Source organism: Pseudorca crassidens, chromosome 1 (genome assembly GCF_039906515.1).
Source record: "Pseudorca crassidens isolate mPseCra1 chromosome 1, mPseCra1.hap1, whole genome shotgun sequence".
Lineage (NCBI taxonomy): Eukaryota > Metazoa > Chordata > Mammalia > Artiodactyla > Delphinidae > Pseudorca > Pseudorca crassidens.
This window is the reverse complement of record NC_090296.1, coordinates 29,869,466-29,886,363: the sequence shown is the minus strand read 5'-3', so window position 1 is coordinate 29,886,363 and position 16,898 is coordinate 29,869,466. Positions and strand designations below refer to the sequence as shown.

At 40.1% G+C, this 16,898-nt stretch overlaps 2 protein-coding genes and 1 long non-coding RNA gene across 5 annotated transcripts in view; 2 read left to right on the top strand and 1 right to left on the bottom strand.

The window, feature by feature from the left end:
- Nucleotides 1-2,858, top strand: part of RBM25 (RNA binding motif protein 25) — a 53,416-nt gene extending 50,558 nt beyond the window's left edge. Inside the window, exon 19 of the mRNA XM_067731192.1 lies at nt 239-2,858. Within this exon, the coding sequence (XP_067587293.1) occupies nt 239-331 (93 nt within the window). The 3' untranslated portion in view covers nt 332-2,858. The remainder of the gene's footprint in view (nt 1-238) is intronic.
- Nucleotides 2,859-8,357: 5,499 nt separating this feature from the next.
- On the bottom strand, nt 8,358-11,713 carry LOC137221562 (uncharacterized). 2 transcript variants are annotated; one of them, XR_010942062.1, is made up of 2 exons: nt 11,298-11,713; nt 8,358-8,954 (listed from the first exon to the last, which is right to left on the bottom strand). It is a non-coding gene; the product is annotated as an uncharacterized lncRNA (long non-coding RNA). The 2 variants fall into 2 exon arrangements; XR_010942061.1 differs by lacking the exon at nt 11,298-11,713 and adding an exon at nt 10,584-11,144.
- PSEN1 (presenilin 1) overlaps nt 11,102-16,898 on the top strand; it is a 78,088-nt gene continuing 72,291 nt past the window's right edge. For both annotated transcript variants that reach the window (XM_067731406.1, XM_067731397.1), the window contains exon 1: nt 11,102-11,258. The gene's annotated coding sequence lies outside the window, so the exon portion shown is untranslated. The remainder of the gene's footprint in view (nt 11,259-16,898) is intronic.

Genomic DNA, 16,898 nt, shown 5'->3' with positions numbered 1-16,898 from the left:
GGGGAGGGGTAAATGAGATACTCTGTATTAAGTATTATGTAGTTACATAACCAGTTCTGTCTAAATTACTGTGTTCTTTATAACATTTGCTTTCCTCAGGAAGTAGTTTTTCAAGACATGTATAAATAAATGCTTGTTGGTAGATAAAAGCCTTTTTTATTCCAGTTACCTTGTTGGGAGATGCTTATGATTGCTTCTCTTACGTGTGTGACTGTTTTTTGTCTTGTTCCTTTTCTAGGTACTTGATGAAGAAGCAGAAGTTTTTATAGTCAAGATGTGGAGATTATTGATATATGAAACAGAAGCCAAGAAAATTGGTCTTGTGAAGTAAAATTCTTTTTACATTTAGAGTTCCATTTCAGATTTCTTCTTTCCCACCCTTCACAGGACTTTAATTTTTTTTTTTTGTCTTCAAAGACGTTTGTGAGATCTGTAATTTTTTTTTAATGTAGAAAATGTGAATTTTTTTTGTCCTCTAATTTGTTAATGCCATGTGTACTCCCTTGGTTGTAAAGACATCTGAATCCTACCATGGTTCTCTTTATACTCACCAGGTACAAATTACTGGTATGTTTTATAAGCCGCAGCTACTGTACACAGCCTATCTGATATAATTTTGTTCTGCTGATTTGTTCCTTGTAAATATTAAAATGACTCGCCAATTCTTTTGCAGAATTGCACTTAATATTGAACTGTACTGTATAGGCACCAACATGAACAATTTTAAATTGAAAGAATACCAGTCATACCTATTACCCTTACCCCCTTGATCAAAAATGGCAGGCCCTCATGATGGCATGGAATTTAAAATTAGAGTGCGAAAAGTAGCAGACAATCCATTCCTACTGTATCTCTGTATGAATGTGTTTGTGTGAATGTATGTATAAAGTCTTACTTTTCCCTAATTTGCTTTGGAAGTTTCCCTGAAACATTTCCTAATTGAAGACTAGAATTGTAAAGGAAACATGGTATTGTGCCAACCCAAATGTCTGGGATAATTAGGTTATTAGTCTCCCGGAGTATAGTATTCTCTTGTGGCAAGCAACAGTTTGTTGAACGGAATGGCTTTTTCTGTTGAAAGCTGGCTGCGTCAGCCTCTCTTTTAAGGGAGTGTGAGTCATAGTGGTTTTCCCCCCTGATTTCATTGTTCAGGTATGAGGCAGATCCTTAGATTCTGGAGAGCTTTATTTAATGCATTTTTTGCACTAATTGGCCCTTAGTTTAATTTTGTACCCCTTTGTTTAAAAAAAAAAAAGCTTCATTCAAAAAGCTTAAGTGAAAAAAATCTTTTTTAAAAATAAGCAAAATAAAAAATTAGGCAATTTTACAGACTAGGAATGTTTGACAAAATACAATAGGAATTTATCATGGCAATTTACAAAGTTTACATCTTATTTCTGAGGATAAAGTAAATCATTTAAAGCAGTTACCACTAGTTTTTTGTTTTGTAAAGGGTTTCTATCTTGTGTGTGTATATGTAGGCACACACCTTGTTTACCTCTGCTCATCAAAGTTTAAAAACGTACTGATGGTGTTCTTAGAGACGTACATGGGGCTTTCTTTATGGTAGATCAGAAATCACCAGGGAGCAAAATTACCTGAAAATGTAACAAGTTTTAAATAGTTCTTAACAGAAATTAGGTGCAGCTATTCCTGTGTCTGAGTATTTATTTTTTAAAAAGATTGGGTGGGGGAGGGGGTGTTAAAAAACATAAGAAGCATAAACTGAGCTTGAGTTACTAGATTTTTTTTAATCTTAAGAGGACATTTGAAAACACTGTTCTTAACATTGGACCATGACATGGTTCCATTATGTAAATATTTCAAATATTAAAAATGTATATATTTGATCTTGGGGACTCATTCTTTCAGAGTCTTGTTAAATAAATGGCATCATGTTGTAATTATGCGGTGCATACTAGAAACTTAACTTGAAAATATGGGCTGAATTTTTGACGGACTCAGTTTTTGAGTATTAGTAACTAAAGGTCAAAGAGGCCGTTTGCCTTATTTTCGATTAATCTAGACATCTGTGGAGATATTCCCCCCTTTAGTGTTATAATATTTTAAATTGTGGTTTCTGAAGGGAAAATTTTAGAAACATGCTCCTTACCATTTACAAATTCTTTTACTAGCCTTTTCTCAGATTGACCCCCAGCGTGACTCCCTGTTCAAGCAGTTTATTATGCCTCTCTATCTTTTACCATATTATTGCTTCTAAGGCATCATATTAGGTTGTTTTTATTTAGCCAGCATTAGCATGGAAGTTTATTCAGGTAGATTTAATTTTCCTTGCTTGGGTCTCTTCTGCTCTTTCAATTACATTTACCTTAAAAGGGCCCTTGTGTGAAACCCTTGGGGGCACATACCATATACTGCGTAACACTTCCAGTGAGATTTGTGTCAGGATCCCAAATTTATACGTTAACACTTTTGCAGCAAAACAGGAATGATCACAGTCAGTGGGTTAAAAGACCTACTACATTTACTACATTAATACTTTAATGTCAGTTCAAGTCAGATTTTGCCACAAAGGTTAAACTTCAAGGTTTTCAGAGTTCTTATTTTTCAGGTTTGTATATAAAGAACTGGACATGTATAAGCTGACATATTGTAGTGTCAGGAAGAATACACATAAGAAAATTTTTACTAAATTGCTTGAACTTTCTGGGTTGTCTTTACCATTTGTCCATAGGTTAATTTCAACTTGGAAACCTTAGTTTAATCCATATTGCCCATTCAGGTTGTTATAAAATTAGATGAAAGTCTTGACAACCATTCTTGATGTGGCAGTTAGGAGGAAACCAATGTGCTTTTTCCTCATTTGACCCTGTAAATAAAATAATTTTAAATGTGTATATCTGTGTACAGGAAGAAAACGGTTTTTCTCAAACTTTAACATGCAGCTGAATCACCTGGGGGGATCTTGTTAAAATGCAGACTTAGGGCTAGAGTGGGCCTGAGAGTTTGCCTTTCTCACCAGCTACCACATGTTGCCAGTGCTAAGTGATCCAAGAACTGCTTTGATTAGAAGATTAAAGTGTCTACTCAGTACTAGTATTTTATCCTAATAGATTGCACTAATGCAGCTTAATTTTCTTTTTAAGTTCATTTTAAGGAGAAAAACATTTTTTGAGGCAAATAAAGAGGTAGGTATTATTTATGTTTATGAACATGAAGTAGTCTTCCAAAAAGGTTGCCTGAGAACAACTCCAATATTCTAGGCTTTATTCCCAGCCAGCCCCAGCACATTTTCTCCTGAGAGAAGTTTATGTTGTTACTCACTCTGAATCTTATCATAGCACTTCCTGATATGTAATAGTAGAGGCCGATGATTATTTTGTGGAGAGTGCAGTTTCAGGTACTAATCAGGCATGGATACTAGATATGGTGGACAAACTGAGAAAACAATGAGTTCAAGAGTCAAATTGTACTAAACATTATTAACATTTTTTTCTCCTTTAATATGAAGAAAAAAATTTAATGCAAATAAATGTAAGCAGGTATACAATGTGTATATGAGGCTTATTTACCCAGCTCTTTCAAATAAGTTCTATGAATGTTTCCACTTTCTACCCAAAAACTGCTGAAAGGTTTTATGTCAAAGTGGTTAACACATTTTTCCAAGTCATATTTCAGCCTTCTATTAATATGAAATTGAGAAATTGTTTTGCTTAGCAAAAGATGGTGAAATTGATTTGTGAATACCAGTAGCTAAAGAAAGGTATTAGAAGGAATCTCAAACAGGCAAAGAAATAGGCAGTCTAAGTGTCGGGAAGAAAACTAGGGAAATTCACACGTGTATATTTTAAACCCAGGAATTATTACTATTATATTCATACTATAGACCAAGGTGAGCTTATAATATTTGATAAACTGGTAGATTTTTCGAAATGTGATTATGTTAAATTATTGAAATATTGTTTATTTGCATTTGAATGCTTAATTTTCATCTTTATTTAAAAGATTCTTTGCCTTTCATTTTATTACTTGACTCATACGAAGGCTAAATTAGGATTGGCAATCTGAAATGCCCAGGAAGAAAAGATAATTTCTATAAACAAAAATGAATAAAAATTTTTTTCAAGCCATGTTGTTTGAATTAAATGACGCTCTAAGTCTGCCTCCCTCTGCCTCATCATGTATTAGTTGGATAGATGACTTTTGGATTCTCTTGCACAGAGTGGTAGCTGAAATATTAAGCCAGGTAACCCATTCGTCTTTTTGTGTATGACTTACATTTGCCATTGAAGCACAATTAATATGTGCCATTCATGTTTTAAGCTAGATGGAGTGATAGACATAAATAAGATCTCTTTAGTAACTGAGAGTCTAGTGGTGGAGAAAAAAATAATGAGATGATCACTAATAGATATACAATGTACTATATGAACTGTCAAACTTGATGAGCTAACTTCAAGGTTGAGAGGAAAGGGATAGATAGTAGGAAGCTTCTCAGCAGAGGTAGTAATATGTAGAGGGGACCTTAGAGATCACATAGTCTCTTTCTTTTTTGGCTGCACTGCAGGGCATGCTGGATCTTAGCTTGCACCCTCAGCAGTGAAAGCGCGGAGTCCTAACCACTGGACCGCCAGGGAATTCCCAAGATCACATAGTCTTAACTACTCACTGCAACACTGCTAGTGTTCCTTAGGTAGGATATCTAGAGGCCTGCATATTGGATTCTATCTAATTCATGGTCTAGATCTGCGCTGTCAAGTTTTTTAATTCATTAAATTTAAAACTCAGCTCTTCAGTTACACTAGCCATATTTCAAGTGTTCAGAAGTGATGTGTGACTAAATTGGATTTAAAAATCCAGTTTTTTGTTTGCAGTATTCGTATTTCAAGTGCTCAATAGCCATATTTAGCTAATGGTTTCCAATATTGGGTAGACATTGCAGATTGAAGAACATTATTTTGTCTAAAGAAAGTTACATTGGATAGATATGGTCTAGATGCTAATAGCCACCTAAGAGCAGAGGAAAGTGCTTGTTAATAAAATTCCCTCATAGGAAGCATTTTTAGCAAATCTTTGTTGAGGCAAAAAGTATTGTGAATTTAAAAATTGTTCTAAACAAGTTTTCCTGGTTTTTTTTCTCATAACAAAAGGAAAAACTAGAGAACACTTCACATTGTAGGATCTAGAAACTATGAAGGTTCATTTTTTTCCCCTGTCAGTTAAAAGATAATGGCAAATATACCCAGGTGAAGAGATTTGGCTAATTGTTACAGCAGGTGGAAAAGCTAGATATTAAAGTTTCATTTTGAGTATATTCTTGAGACTTTTTTTTTTAAACGGGGCCCAGGTTCTTTAAGAAGGAAATTAGATTTAATAAAATATTGACAGTCATACAGAACTTAAGACTAAAAATGCAAGATGAGTAAGCTAAAGCCAGCCCTTCATCTTGAGCTGTTCCAAATCTGAGCCAGATCCTTGCAAAGAATGAAAACGATGTGAGAGCTAGTAAGATAGAATATGGTCAAGCACCTAGTCTTGATGACAGTATTATTTTTCATTTTTCAATTCTACTTTACTCCCATAGCAAACAGAGCAATGATGTATAAATAAAAGTAAACTGCTTTTATGTGGGAAGTGTTAATAAATTGGATTGCCTTGCTGAATCTATGGTGTAAAGAACTGGCCTTGAATCTTGACTTTATTTACTTGTGACTAGTGACTGCTCTAGCCTCTCTAGAGGCTCGAACAGCCCCTCTCCCCAAGTAGCTCTAACAGGTCCGGCACTGGATTTCCTGTCTGCTTCATCTTTCACTGCTTACTATTGATTTTTGCCACCATTTTTTTCTTTTCTTTTCTTTTCTTTTTTTTTTGGGGGGGGGGTCATTTGTTTCTCCATTCCTGCTCCCAAGTTCCAGACACTTCTGGGGAAAATATAAATACACCACTGCAGAGTCTGGACCCTCTACTATTTTTCTCATTCTTTTACTGAACTTCACTTCTTAACCACAAACACTGCAGCTTTTATAGTTCTTAAACTTCCAGTGCTGTGACTTCCATGGTGGTCCAATGGTTAAGATTCTGCGCTTCCACTTCAAGGGAAACAGATTGTTTCAATCCGTGGTCAGGGGACTAAGATCCTGCATGCTGTGCGGCATGGCAAAAAAAAAAACTTCCAGTGCTATCTTAGGTAGGTATGAATGAGTAAAAGTCATTTGATTTTCCCTCTTACTTAGCAAAAACTCTCAAGGTTAACAAAAGCTTAACTTTAAAAGAGTCATTTAGGCATATTCTCTCCAGTTTATGACATGCATCTTGAACCTTTGCTTTCTATAATTAAGGATGGGTACTCCTATCCAGAAGACCTCCCCCACTCATGTTTCTGGTTTGTAACTACAGTTTGCAGTTTCTTGAGCCTTGCTCTGGAGTTTCCGTTATCTTCTTTCTTCCTTCAGGCTGGAGTAAGTTTTTAAACAAAACAAACAACCTTAGGTCCTCTCCTTTTCACTACAGTAGAGATTCCACAAAGAGTAGCTTATAGTTATATGTACTCTCCAGAAATTTTTTTTAACATCTTCGTTGGAGTATAATTGCTTTACAATGGTGTGTTAGTTTCTGCTTTATAATGGAGTGAATCAGTTATGCATATGTCCCCACATCTCTTCCCTCTTGCATCTCCCTCCCTATCCCACCCCTCTAGGTGGTCACAAAGCACCGAGCTGATCTCCACGTGCTATGCGGCTGCTTCCCACTAGTTATCTGTTTTACATTTGGTAGTGTATATATGTCCATGCCACTCTCTCACTTTATCCCAGCTTACCCTTCCCCCTCCCCGTATCCTCAAGTCCATTCTCTTAGTAGGTCTGCATCTTTACCATCTTGCCCCTAGGTTCTTCTGACCATTTTTTTTTCTTTTTTAGATTCCATATATATGTGTTAGCATACGGTATTTGTTTTTCTCTTTCTGACTTCACTATGACAGTCTCTAGGTCCATCCACCTCACCACAGATAACTCAGTTTCGTTCGTTCTTATGGCTGAGTAATATTCCATTGTATATATGTGCCACATCTTCTTTATCCATTCATCTGTTGATGGACACTTAGGTTGCTTCCATGTCTTGGCTATTGTGAATAGAGCTGCAATGAATATATTGGTACATGACTGTTTTTGTTTTGTTTTGTTTTTTTGCGGTACGCGGGCCTCTCACTGTTGTGGCCTCTCCCGTTGCGGGGCGCAGGCTCAGCGGCCATGGCTCACGGGCCTAGCCGCTCCGCGGCACGTGAGATCTTCCCAGACCAGGGCATGAACCCGTGTCCCCTGCATCGGTAGGCGGACTCTCAACCACTGCGCCACCAGGGAAGCCCTACATGACTCCCTTTGAATTACGGTTTTCTCAGGGTATATGCCCAGTAGTGGGATTGCTGGGTCATATGGTAGTTCTATTTTTAGTTTTTTAAGGAACCTCCATACTGTTCTCCATAGTGGCTGTATCAATTTACATTCCCACCAACAGTGCAAGAGAGTTCCCTTTTCTCCACACCTTCTCCAGCGCTTATTGTTTGTAGATTTTTTGATGATGGCCATTCTGACTGGTGTGAGATGATATCTCATTGTAGTTTTGATTTGCATTTCTCTAATGATTAATGATGTTGAGCATTCTTTCATGTGTTGGCAATCTGTATATCTTCTTTGGAGAAATGTCTATTTAGGTCCTCTGCCCATTTTTGGATTGGGTTTTTTTTTTTTTGATATTGAGCTGTATGAGTTGCTTGTATGTTTTGGAGATTAATCCTTTGTCAGTCGCTTCATTTGCAAATATTTTCTCCCATTCTGAGGGTTGTCTTTTCGTCTTGTTTATGGTTTCCTTTGCTGTGCAAAAGCTTTTAAGTTTCATTAGGTCCCATTTGTTTATTTTTGTTTCCATTTCTGTAGGAGCTGAGTCAAAAAGGATCTTGCTTCCAAATTTCTTAAGTCTCAGTAGTCTGTATCTCTTCATTCCACTGGTGACTGGTGATAGCCTAAATGAGACTCTGGCTTTTTAAGAGGCTACACCCTAGTTTACCTCTTAGCACTATGGATGTTTGCTCCCTATTTGGGACTCTTCTTTCTTGGTGTCTAGGATGTCACTTTAGCCTTGTTCCTCTAGTCTGTATCTTTTTTTTTTTTTTTAACAAGATGGGACATATATTATAAACTATAGGAATTCAAAAGAGGCATACACTACATCCAAACAATCAGAAGAGGCTGCTTCCCTCTCCTCAATTGTTATTACAGAGATTTGCTTACTTAACGTTTACATACTTAACACTTAAACTATATTAGCTGCTTGACTTTTAACAAATCTGATGAATTATTAATAAAGTCCCATTTATTCCAAAATCCAAGGAAACTTCAAACTCATTCATGAGATATTTATTAAAATAACACATTTAGGGGGAAAAAATCTATACAATTGTATACATTACTGAAAACTGTATACCATCATACAAAAAAGGATTTTATTTTGGGAAATCAATTCCTAATTTATGGCAAGTTTTACTTTCAGAAATAAAACCACAAAACAACAATCTAATTCAATCTTAAAGGCTGCATGCTGAGCAAGGAATGTTCTTATTCTTTGTAGGAGCTCCTTTACACTATCAGGTACCAGGGCTCTGCATTTTGGTGTGATGTCAGCCACCAAAGTCATCAACAGTAACGTGTTCTAGTCCTTTTTCTTTAATTACTTCTTTGCAGTGTGACTTCAGCTGATCCTTCCAGCCACATTCAATTAATTTAGCTCTCAGTAACTCTTTGACGCATTCTCTTTCTATCAACTTTTGGTTAATTGCTGCTCTCATCTGCACATCACATTCTTTTCGGCTGTCCAGACGTTGACCCTCAGTAGCTCCGGCACCTAAGCACACAGAAAGCTAGCATACGCATTTCCGGGAAGGGGTCTAGTCTGTGTCTTTTTACTGGTTCTTCCTCAGCGCTTTCTGGGTTTCCATATTCCTAAAAAGGTGAAGAAATACAGAAAACTAGAGGAAAATTTATCTTTAGTCCAGTAATTCAGCCACTGGTTGCTTTTTAAATCAATTTTATTTCCTTTTTGCAGGAATGTGTTTTGATGTATGCATTAATGTTATGTCTTATTTTTTAATTAACAGGATTAGAATGTTTCTGTTATACACAATCTTCATAAACATATATTTATTTATTTATTTTTGCGGTACGCGGGCCTCTCACTGTTGTGGCCTCTCCCGTTGAGGAGCACAGGCTCCGGACGCGCAGGCTCAGTGGCCATGGCTCACGGGCCCAGCCGCTCCGCGGCATGTGGGATCTTCCCGGACCAGGGCATGAACCCGTGTCCCCTGCATCGACAGGCGGACTCTCAACCACTGCACCTCCAGGGGAGCCCTTCATAAACAATTTTAATGATATTAGGTGAAGTGGGTGAACCGTCCTTTATTGTAGGACATCTAGCATTCCAATTTTTGCTATTAATAATACTCCATGAACATCTTTGCACAAAATTTTTGTATTGAGATTGTTTCTAAGAATAGTTTACCAGAATTTTAACACTTTCTACTTACATCCCAGATTGCATTCAAAGAGATTGAACTAGTTCACAAATGGATGGTTTTTAGCCTATGCTTGTTTGACAAATGTATTGAACTGTTTTATGTGCTAGGCATTGTTCTCAGCATTTGCAATATATGTAAACAAACGGGCAAAAATTCCTACCCTTGTGAAGTTTGAGGACGGAAGAGAGAACTTTAAAAAAAATTGTTGGGCTTCCCTAGTGGCGCAGTGGTTGAGAGTCCGCCTGCCGATGCAGGGGACACGGGTTCGTGCCCGGGTCCGGGAAGATCCCTACATGCCGCGGAGCAGCTGGGCCCTTGAGCCATGGCCGCTGAGCCTGCGCGTCCGGAGCCTGTGCTCCTCAACGGGAGAGGCCACAACAGTCAGAGGCCCGCGTACCGCAAAAAAAAAAAAAAAATTGTTTTTGGGGGGTGTCAACCTTTTTGTTTCCCCAACATTCTCTGTTAATAGAAGAACTTGCTACTGCTACTTCTGTTCTTAAATATAAAGTGTGTAAAACCTATTTAAAACCGGTCATGTATTCGAGGGGGGCAGGGAGGAGAGATGGCTCTAGGAATATGAAGGGTTATCTTGGGGGAAGAATTTAAGAGAAATAAAAAATCTCATTTGGCCAGATGCCATGTTATTGATTTCAGTTTTCTGATTACCTGTGAATTTGAACATTTCTCCATTGTTCACCTTTGGTTTTACATAGTACTCATTGTTAACTTAGCTTTCAGATGAATGTATGTGTGTGGTATGCTACTTAAGGAGTTATTGGTACTGTTTTTACAGCCATTTGAATGGAAAGCTGGAAGATGCAAAAATCAAACAACCATAGAGCAATTCACTGTGTACCAGATACTATGTTAGGTTTTGGGATTACAAAAATAACACAATTGGGCTTCCCTGGTGGCGCAGTGGTTGAGAGTCCGCTTGCCGATGCAGGGGACAAGGGTTCGTGCCCCGGTCAGGGAGAGGCCGCGGCGGTGAGAGGCCCGCGTACCGCAAAAAATAAAAAAATAAAAATAACACAATTTATGCTCTCTGAAAGCTTACCATCTAGGAAAACTGGTTCTTACACTTGGAGCGGAAGAATCCCAGACGATGTTTGTTTAAAATGCAGTTTCTCAGGTTCTCACCCACCAAAAGTTTTGATTCATTGGGTAGGGGATGGAGGGCACAGGTAGTTACAATTTAAGTTAGCTTCCTTTTGATTGTGGTGCGGCTGATTCGCACTGAGAAACACTGTACCAATAGGACTATAGAGAAATGAAAGAAACGTTAGATTTAAGATGCCATCACTTGTAGGAGAAGCACACACTGGGTCCAGTTTACGTAGAAATTTTGATCCTCAGCTCAAGAGCAGTAGATCTCTGACAACCTCATACCGGTGCTGGCACCATCAGGGGTCGGCGGGTGCCGAGAGGGGAGCAAGGGTGTCCCTCCGGGTCGGAAGGCCAACGGGAACGCAGGGTCTCCTCCTCAGTCCCCACTCACCACCGGAAGATCCACCCCCTTCCTCTGGTCCACGCCCCTCCGCCTTTGGCCCCGCCCCTCGGGGGGCCGGTCACCAACGACGCCGGGGCCGGAAGTGACGAAACCGGTGAGGCCTTTTGGGCGGGGCCTGGGCCGGGCCGCTCCAAAGGCCGCGATTTCACATCGGAAACAAAACAGCGGCTGCTCGGGAAGAAACCTCAGCTGCTAGAGGCCGGTGGTGGCGGCGAGGAAAGGGTAGGTGCCCGATGGGGAGCTGGGGAGAGAGAAACACACCTCTCATCCGGTGCCGACACGGGTGGCTGCGGGCAGGGACGGGCCCTTTGTCGTTGTCCGGGCCGGGGAGCCGGTGTCCTCGAGAATGGGGAGCGGGGTGCGGTCGGGCGGGCACCAGGGAACCCCGTGTGGAGAACGAGTAGGGGCGGCCCGTTTCTCGGGCTCCGGGCGCGGCGCGCGATCAGGTTGAAGAGAGGTTCCCCTTCGCAGCCTTGGTCCGGAAGTGCTGGTTTCCCGAAGACATCTCAGGGCGCAGGTGCCTTGGGCGGGGATTGACCGTCTTGCCTGGAGTGGAGCAGGAGAAAGAGGAAGCGCCTGGCGCTGGGTCTGGTTGAGCAACTGTTGAAACTCTGCGCCTTATGCCCTGAATGTGTCCTTGTCCAGGGGAAGCGAGTGGCACTCAGGGCTAAGTTCCTTCTGTCTCAGTTCGGGACGGAATACAACAGGATCTGCCTGATCGGGACTGTCACGAGGCATATACGTCCGGTGCTTTGCATGTATTTTAGATACTTGACGTTTTCATCCCGCTCAAATTCCTTTCAAATAAATATCTGCTTCTCTTGTAGGAGAGTAACTTAATAATTTTAAAAGCATTGCTTGCCTGCTTTAGACAAGATGAATAAAGTGTTCAAGGTTTACTATGTGAGATACGAATAGTATGCAAATTATGGCAGAGTACATTGTAAAAGTCATAGTATTCTCTGAAGTTTGAGGCAGGTAGAGATTACATCTGGTTAAGGGCATCTTGTTATTTACGTTATCTTTTACAATGGAAAGGTTTACACCCTCGGAGTTGAATTGAGGAGAGCATTATATCAGAGGGTGTACTAGGAAGAGGGGCCCTCTGGATGCTAAGAGTCCAGTGACCCAGTGTGCACATTTAATAACTGTTATGAAGGAGGATAAAAACAGGAAAGTAGATTGAAGCCTGTTGCATTTGGCTGATTTCAGTCACCTGCAAAAGCCAATTTCAGTTCTCCTTAACTCATTTGCAGGGTTCAGCCAACTTAAACCCCCTCCCACCTCCATTTAATAACAAGCCCTTAATAATGAAAAGGAGCCTATTTATTGAGTGGATGGATTCCCTCACCTCTACCCGCCTTCCCCAAGGTAAAGTAGATGATAGAAGCGGCATCGATCATCAGCTTTTCCATTCATCTACTCCTCGTCCTTGGGTAGATAGTTACCATAATTCTGGGCATACTTTCCTCTGAATGGATATGATCTAGTGCTGAATTTTAAGTTAATGGCTGCCCCTAGTCCTAGACTGCTGCGTGAATTTCCATTTGGGGAGAACTGGAGGATTGGAGTTGGTCTCTGAGAATCATTCTAGCAGGAAAGATATAACATTTGTCAGCAAGGCCAATGTGGTCCTCTTCTCTCTCAGATCCAGGTTGCCTCTGCTCCTGCTCTCCCACTACTGTTACCTCAGGTTGCAGGGAGAGACTTCTTTTGGATGTACTCTGAAAAACCTTTCAGAGCCCGCTAATACTGCCTCTCCTTCATGTGATAGATGCCAGGCAGATTTGGAAGGTGTTTTGAGCTTTGCTTTTCCTAAGTTTTGTGATAAGAACTTTGCTTTAGGTACGTGGGGGCTAGAATGGATAAGAGATTTGAGGTGACTTTTGCATAATCCGGGTGAGATGTAATGAAAATTTGACCTTTGGTGGTGGCAGAAGCTTAGAAAGAAGAATATCATTATGAAGAGGACATAACAGCCAATTGAGGCGCAAGGAGTAAAGTGTAAAGTTGACTAGGAGGCTTTAAGTTTAGAGAATGGGGGAGACGATTACAGAAATAAGGAAGTTAGAGGCAAAGAACTAGTCTAGAGAGGAAGATGATGAGGAAACAGTTTGGAAGTCTCACTTTTGAAGTGCCAGCAGTTAAATATCCCATGGACAGGCCTGGAGCTGTAAACATGGGTCACTTAACCAGACTTAGCAGTTGATGTTGGAGCAGTGGAGGAGATGCCTAAGGAAAGAGGGAGGACAAGGAAGCCCAGGCAGAGCCTTAGGAACACTTATAATGGGGGAGTGGAAGAGGATGAGGAACCAGCTGAGGGGAATGAGTGGTGGGAGGAGAACCTCCATAGTGCAGTGTCATAAAAACTGAGGAAGGGAGGGAAGCTTCAGGAAGGAAAAGGTTGTCAGGGATTTTCAGTATTAAGCCTGTTTGTAGGAGAGAAAACCTGAAGCTTTAGAGCAGTACTGTCCATTAGAAACATAATGTGAGCTACAAAGGTTAATTTTACATTTTCTAATGAGCAAAAATTTTTGAGATAGAAATAGGTAAAATTAACTTGAATGATATATTTTATATAACCCAATACATTTAAAATATTTTTATTTCAACATGTAATTAATGTAAAAACATACTTGTCTGTCTTCCCCTCTAGAGTGTAAGCTCCTTAGGTGAACAGAAGCATCATCTGATTCACTGGCACCCCTGGTACCTATCACAGTGTATGGTTATGTAGAAGAAACCCAATAAGTGTTTGTTGATTAAAGGATATTAATATTTGGTTTTCACAATGCCTTGTACAGTTCCTTAAGTTGATCTAAAGCAAATGAGAGAATGCAAGTATTGCTGAGTATAGTCAATGATTTACGAATTAATTAAGTGTGAATAGTCATTTTCTTCATTAAAGATTAGTTGTGTTCTACCCATTTCCACAACAAATTTGATACAATGACTCAGGGTAATTATATCTTCCATGTAGAAATTAAATTTGGGGGGGAAAAGAATCTATAATAATACAGAACCATGATCCCATATCCACAATTCTCAAATCCAAAAGCTCCTGAAAAAAGTGAAAGGATAAGCAACACTCTTTGGGTTTCACTGTCTCCCATCACCCTCAGATGGGACCATCTAGTTGCAGGAAAACAGGCTCAGGGCTCACACTGATTCTGCATTATGGTCAGTTGTATAATTATTTCATTATATAGAAATAAAGTGCACAATAAATGTAATGCGCTTGAACCATCTTGAAACCATCCCCCCGCCCCCGGTCCTTGGAAAAGTTGTCTTCCACGAAACCGGTCCCTGGTGCCAAAAAGGTTGTGGACCGCTGCCTTAGAGCATTAGCTCTCGGTCTGCTTAAAGGGGACAGCTAAGACAATTCTGCTTTGCTTGTCTTGTTCTGGGGCCCAGACTGAAGGGGCAGTGGCTACCCAAAGTAAGTTCTTCACAAGGGAACAGCAGAAGTACAGAAGGCAAGGCCACCTGCACAAGCACAGTTTAACTGTCTGTGCCACATCTGCCAAAATCCCATCGACCAAAGCAAGTCATAAGATTGTGCCCAAAGGCCTGGAGTGGGTAGTAGACTGCACCTACCTTGAGGCCAAAGCAAGTCACAGAGCCAAGCGCAACATCACTGGAGAGAAGTATTCCTCCCTTGGGGATACTGGGGGAGGGAGTGAATATTTGCTGAATAATAATCTAATCTACCACAGATGGTTCACAGAAGTAGAGTGAGAAGGAAGGAGGGGAAAAAAATCACCAAATAGGATGTATCACTATCCTTGCTCTTTTTAGAGCCTACCACTTTCACAAAGCCTCTTGTAGGGCTGGGGAAATTATTTGCTCCTGGCCTCTTAAAATTCTGAGGGTCTTTCTAGGCTGTATTCCTGAAGTTTTAAATTAATTTCAAGTTATTTTTATTTATTTTAATTTGTTACCTTGGATGGGCTTCCCTGGAAGTCCAATGGTTAAGACTCCGCACTTCCAGTGCAGGGGGCACAGGTTCAATCCCTGATCAGGGAACTAAGATCCCACATGCCGCGTGGCATGACCAAAAGAAAAAAAAAATTGCTACCTTGGGATGTAGTGAGAGACAGAAATGTACTTTTCTGTTGGTGTTTCCTTAAACGGAATTTTTAATAAGCTCCTTTTTGGGATTTTAAACACTGCTCCTGTGATACTTTTCGAAGTGCTGATGGATAGGTTTTCTGGCTAGACAGACTTTTCTGTTCAGCACATCTGAACTTCGAGATTATTTGTATTCTCTTGGAGCTTTTTTTTAGTCTTTGTATATAATAAAAAGAAATTGTAGTTGCCCATCAGAGAAGGATTTTTTTTTCCTTTTGTCTGATTGAGCAAGTGTCTTGAGAAAAAAGGAATGGATGGCAGTGAATTCGAGTGTTGTGCTGTATCAGTCTCAGAAAATCTTTAGCAGTTGGCCAGAGAGAGAAAACACCAAAATCTACTTACATTCCTACTCCCACTCCCTATGCAATCCAGGTCACATGAAAGATCCTCACTTCCCAACAACTATCTTTTCTTGCTCTCAGGGCACTGTTAAGAATGTTACAAAGTCCACTGGTGTCTTTTGCCACGCTGCGGGAACAGTGGGTCCAGGAACAGTGGGTCGTTGGCTTTCTCCGTGCAGTCACTCCGTGCAGTCATCAATTGTTTTCAGCTGTTACTGGACCAGAATCAAATCCAGCTTTGCCTGCCCCTTTCTTTGTACCAACAATGATTGTCTGTTCACCAGACCTGACTGAAGACCTAGCTAACCCTGTTGCCAACCTTTGCTTCCTGCTAAGCTCCATGTAAAGAGCAGCTCTTCCAGGGAGCGTCACCCTGCAGCATTGTGTAGTGGAGGCATGAGCTTTCTCCTGTTGAACTGGCAAACACCTGGGCTGGGCATCAGAAGATCTGGGTTCTGGAACTGGTGTTACTTGCCTCATAATTGTACACTGACAAATTCTTTCACCTTGCCTGAGCCTTAGTGTTTTACATGTAAATACAGATGTGTCTTTTAAATACAGTCGTCCCTTGTGGTTGAGGGGGTGGGGGTGGAGGAGAAGTGGTTTCAGGACTCCCACCACCCCCCACCTCCATGGGCACCAAAATCCTCAGATGCTCAAGTCCCTTATATAAAATGGCATAGTATTTGCATGTAGTCTACACACATCCTCCTGTATACTTTAAATCATCTCTAGATTACTTATAATACCTAATACAATGAAATGGTATGTATATAGTTGTAAATACAATGTAAATACTATTGTAATTATTTGCTGGCACAAGCAAATTAGGTTTTACTTAATTTTGGAATTTTTTTCAAATATTTTTGATCTGCAGTTGGTTCAGTCTGGGTCGACTGTAGTATTGGAATATGTTAAAGTGACTACTGTTTTATAGATGATTCTTACAAGATTCGTCTGAGAAAGCTCCAATATGATAATCAGTTTGTGTGATTTCTTTTAATAGTTGGACAGATCCTATAAGCATAAGATTAATAATGGGAACCACTTAAATTAAAATGACCAGATTCTCATTATAGCTTATCTTTAAAAAAAAAAAAAAGAAGTACCAGGACTGTTATATTGGGAATGCTTTTGAAACTAGTTTTTTTTCTTTAATAAATTTATTTTATTTTATTTATTTTATTTTTGGCTGTGTTGTGTCTTCATTGCTGCACACGGGCTTTTCTCTGGTTGTGGCGAGCGGGGGCTACTCTTCGTTGCCATGTGCAGGCTTCTCATTGCGATGGCTTCTCTTGTTGTAGAGCACGGGCTACAGTAGTTGTGGTGCCCAGGCTCAGTAGTTGTGGCTCGCGGGCTCTAGAGCACAGGCTCAGTAGCTGTGGCGCAT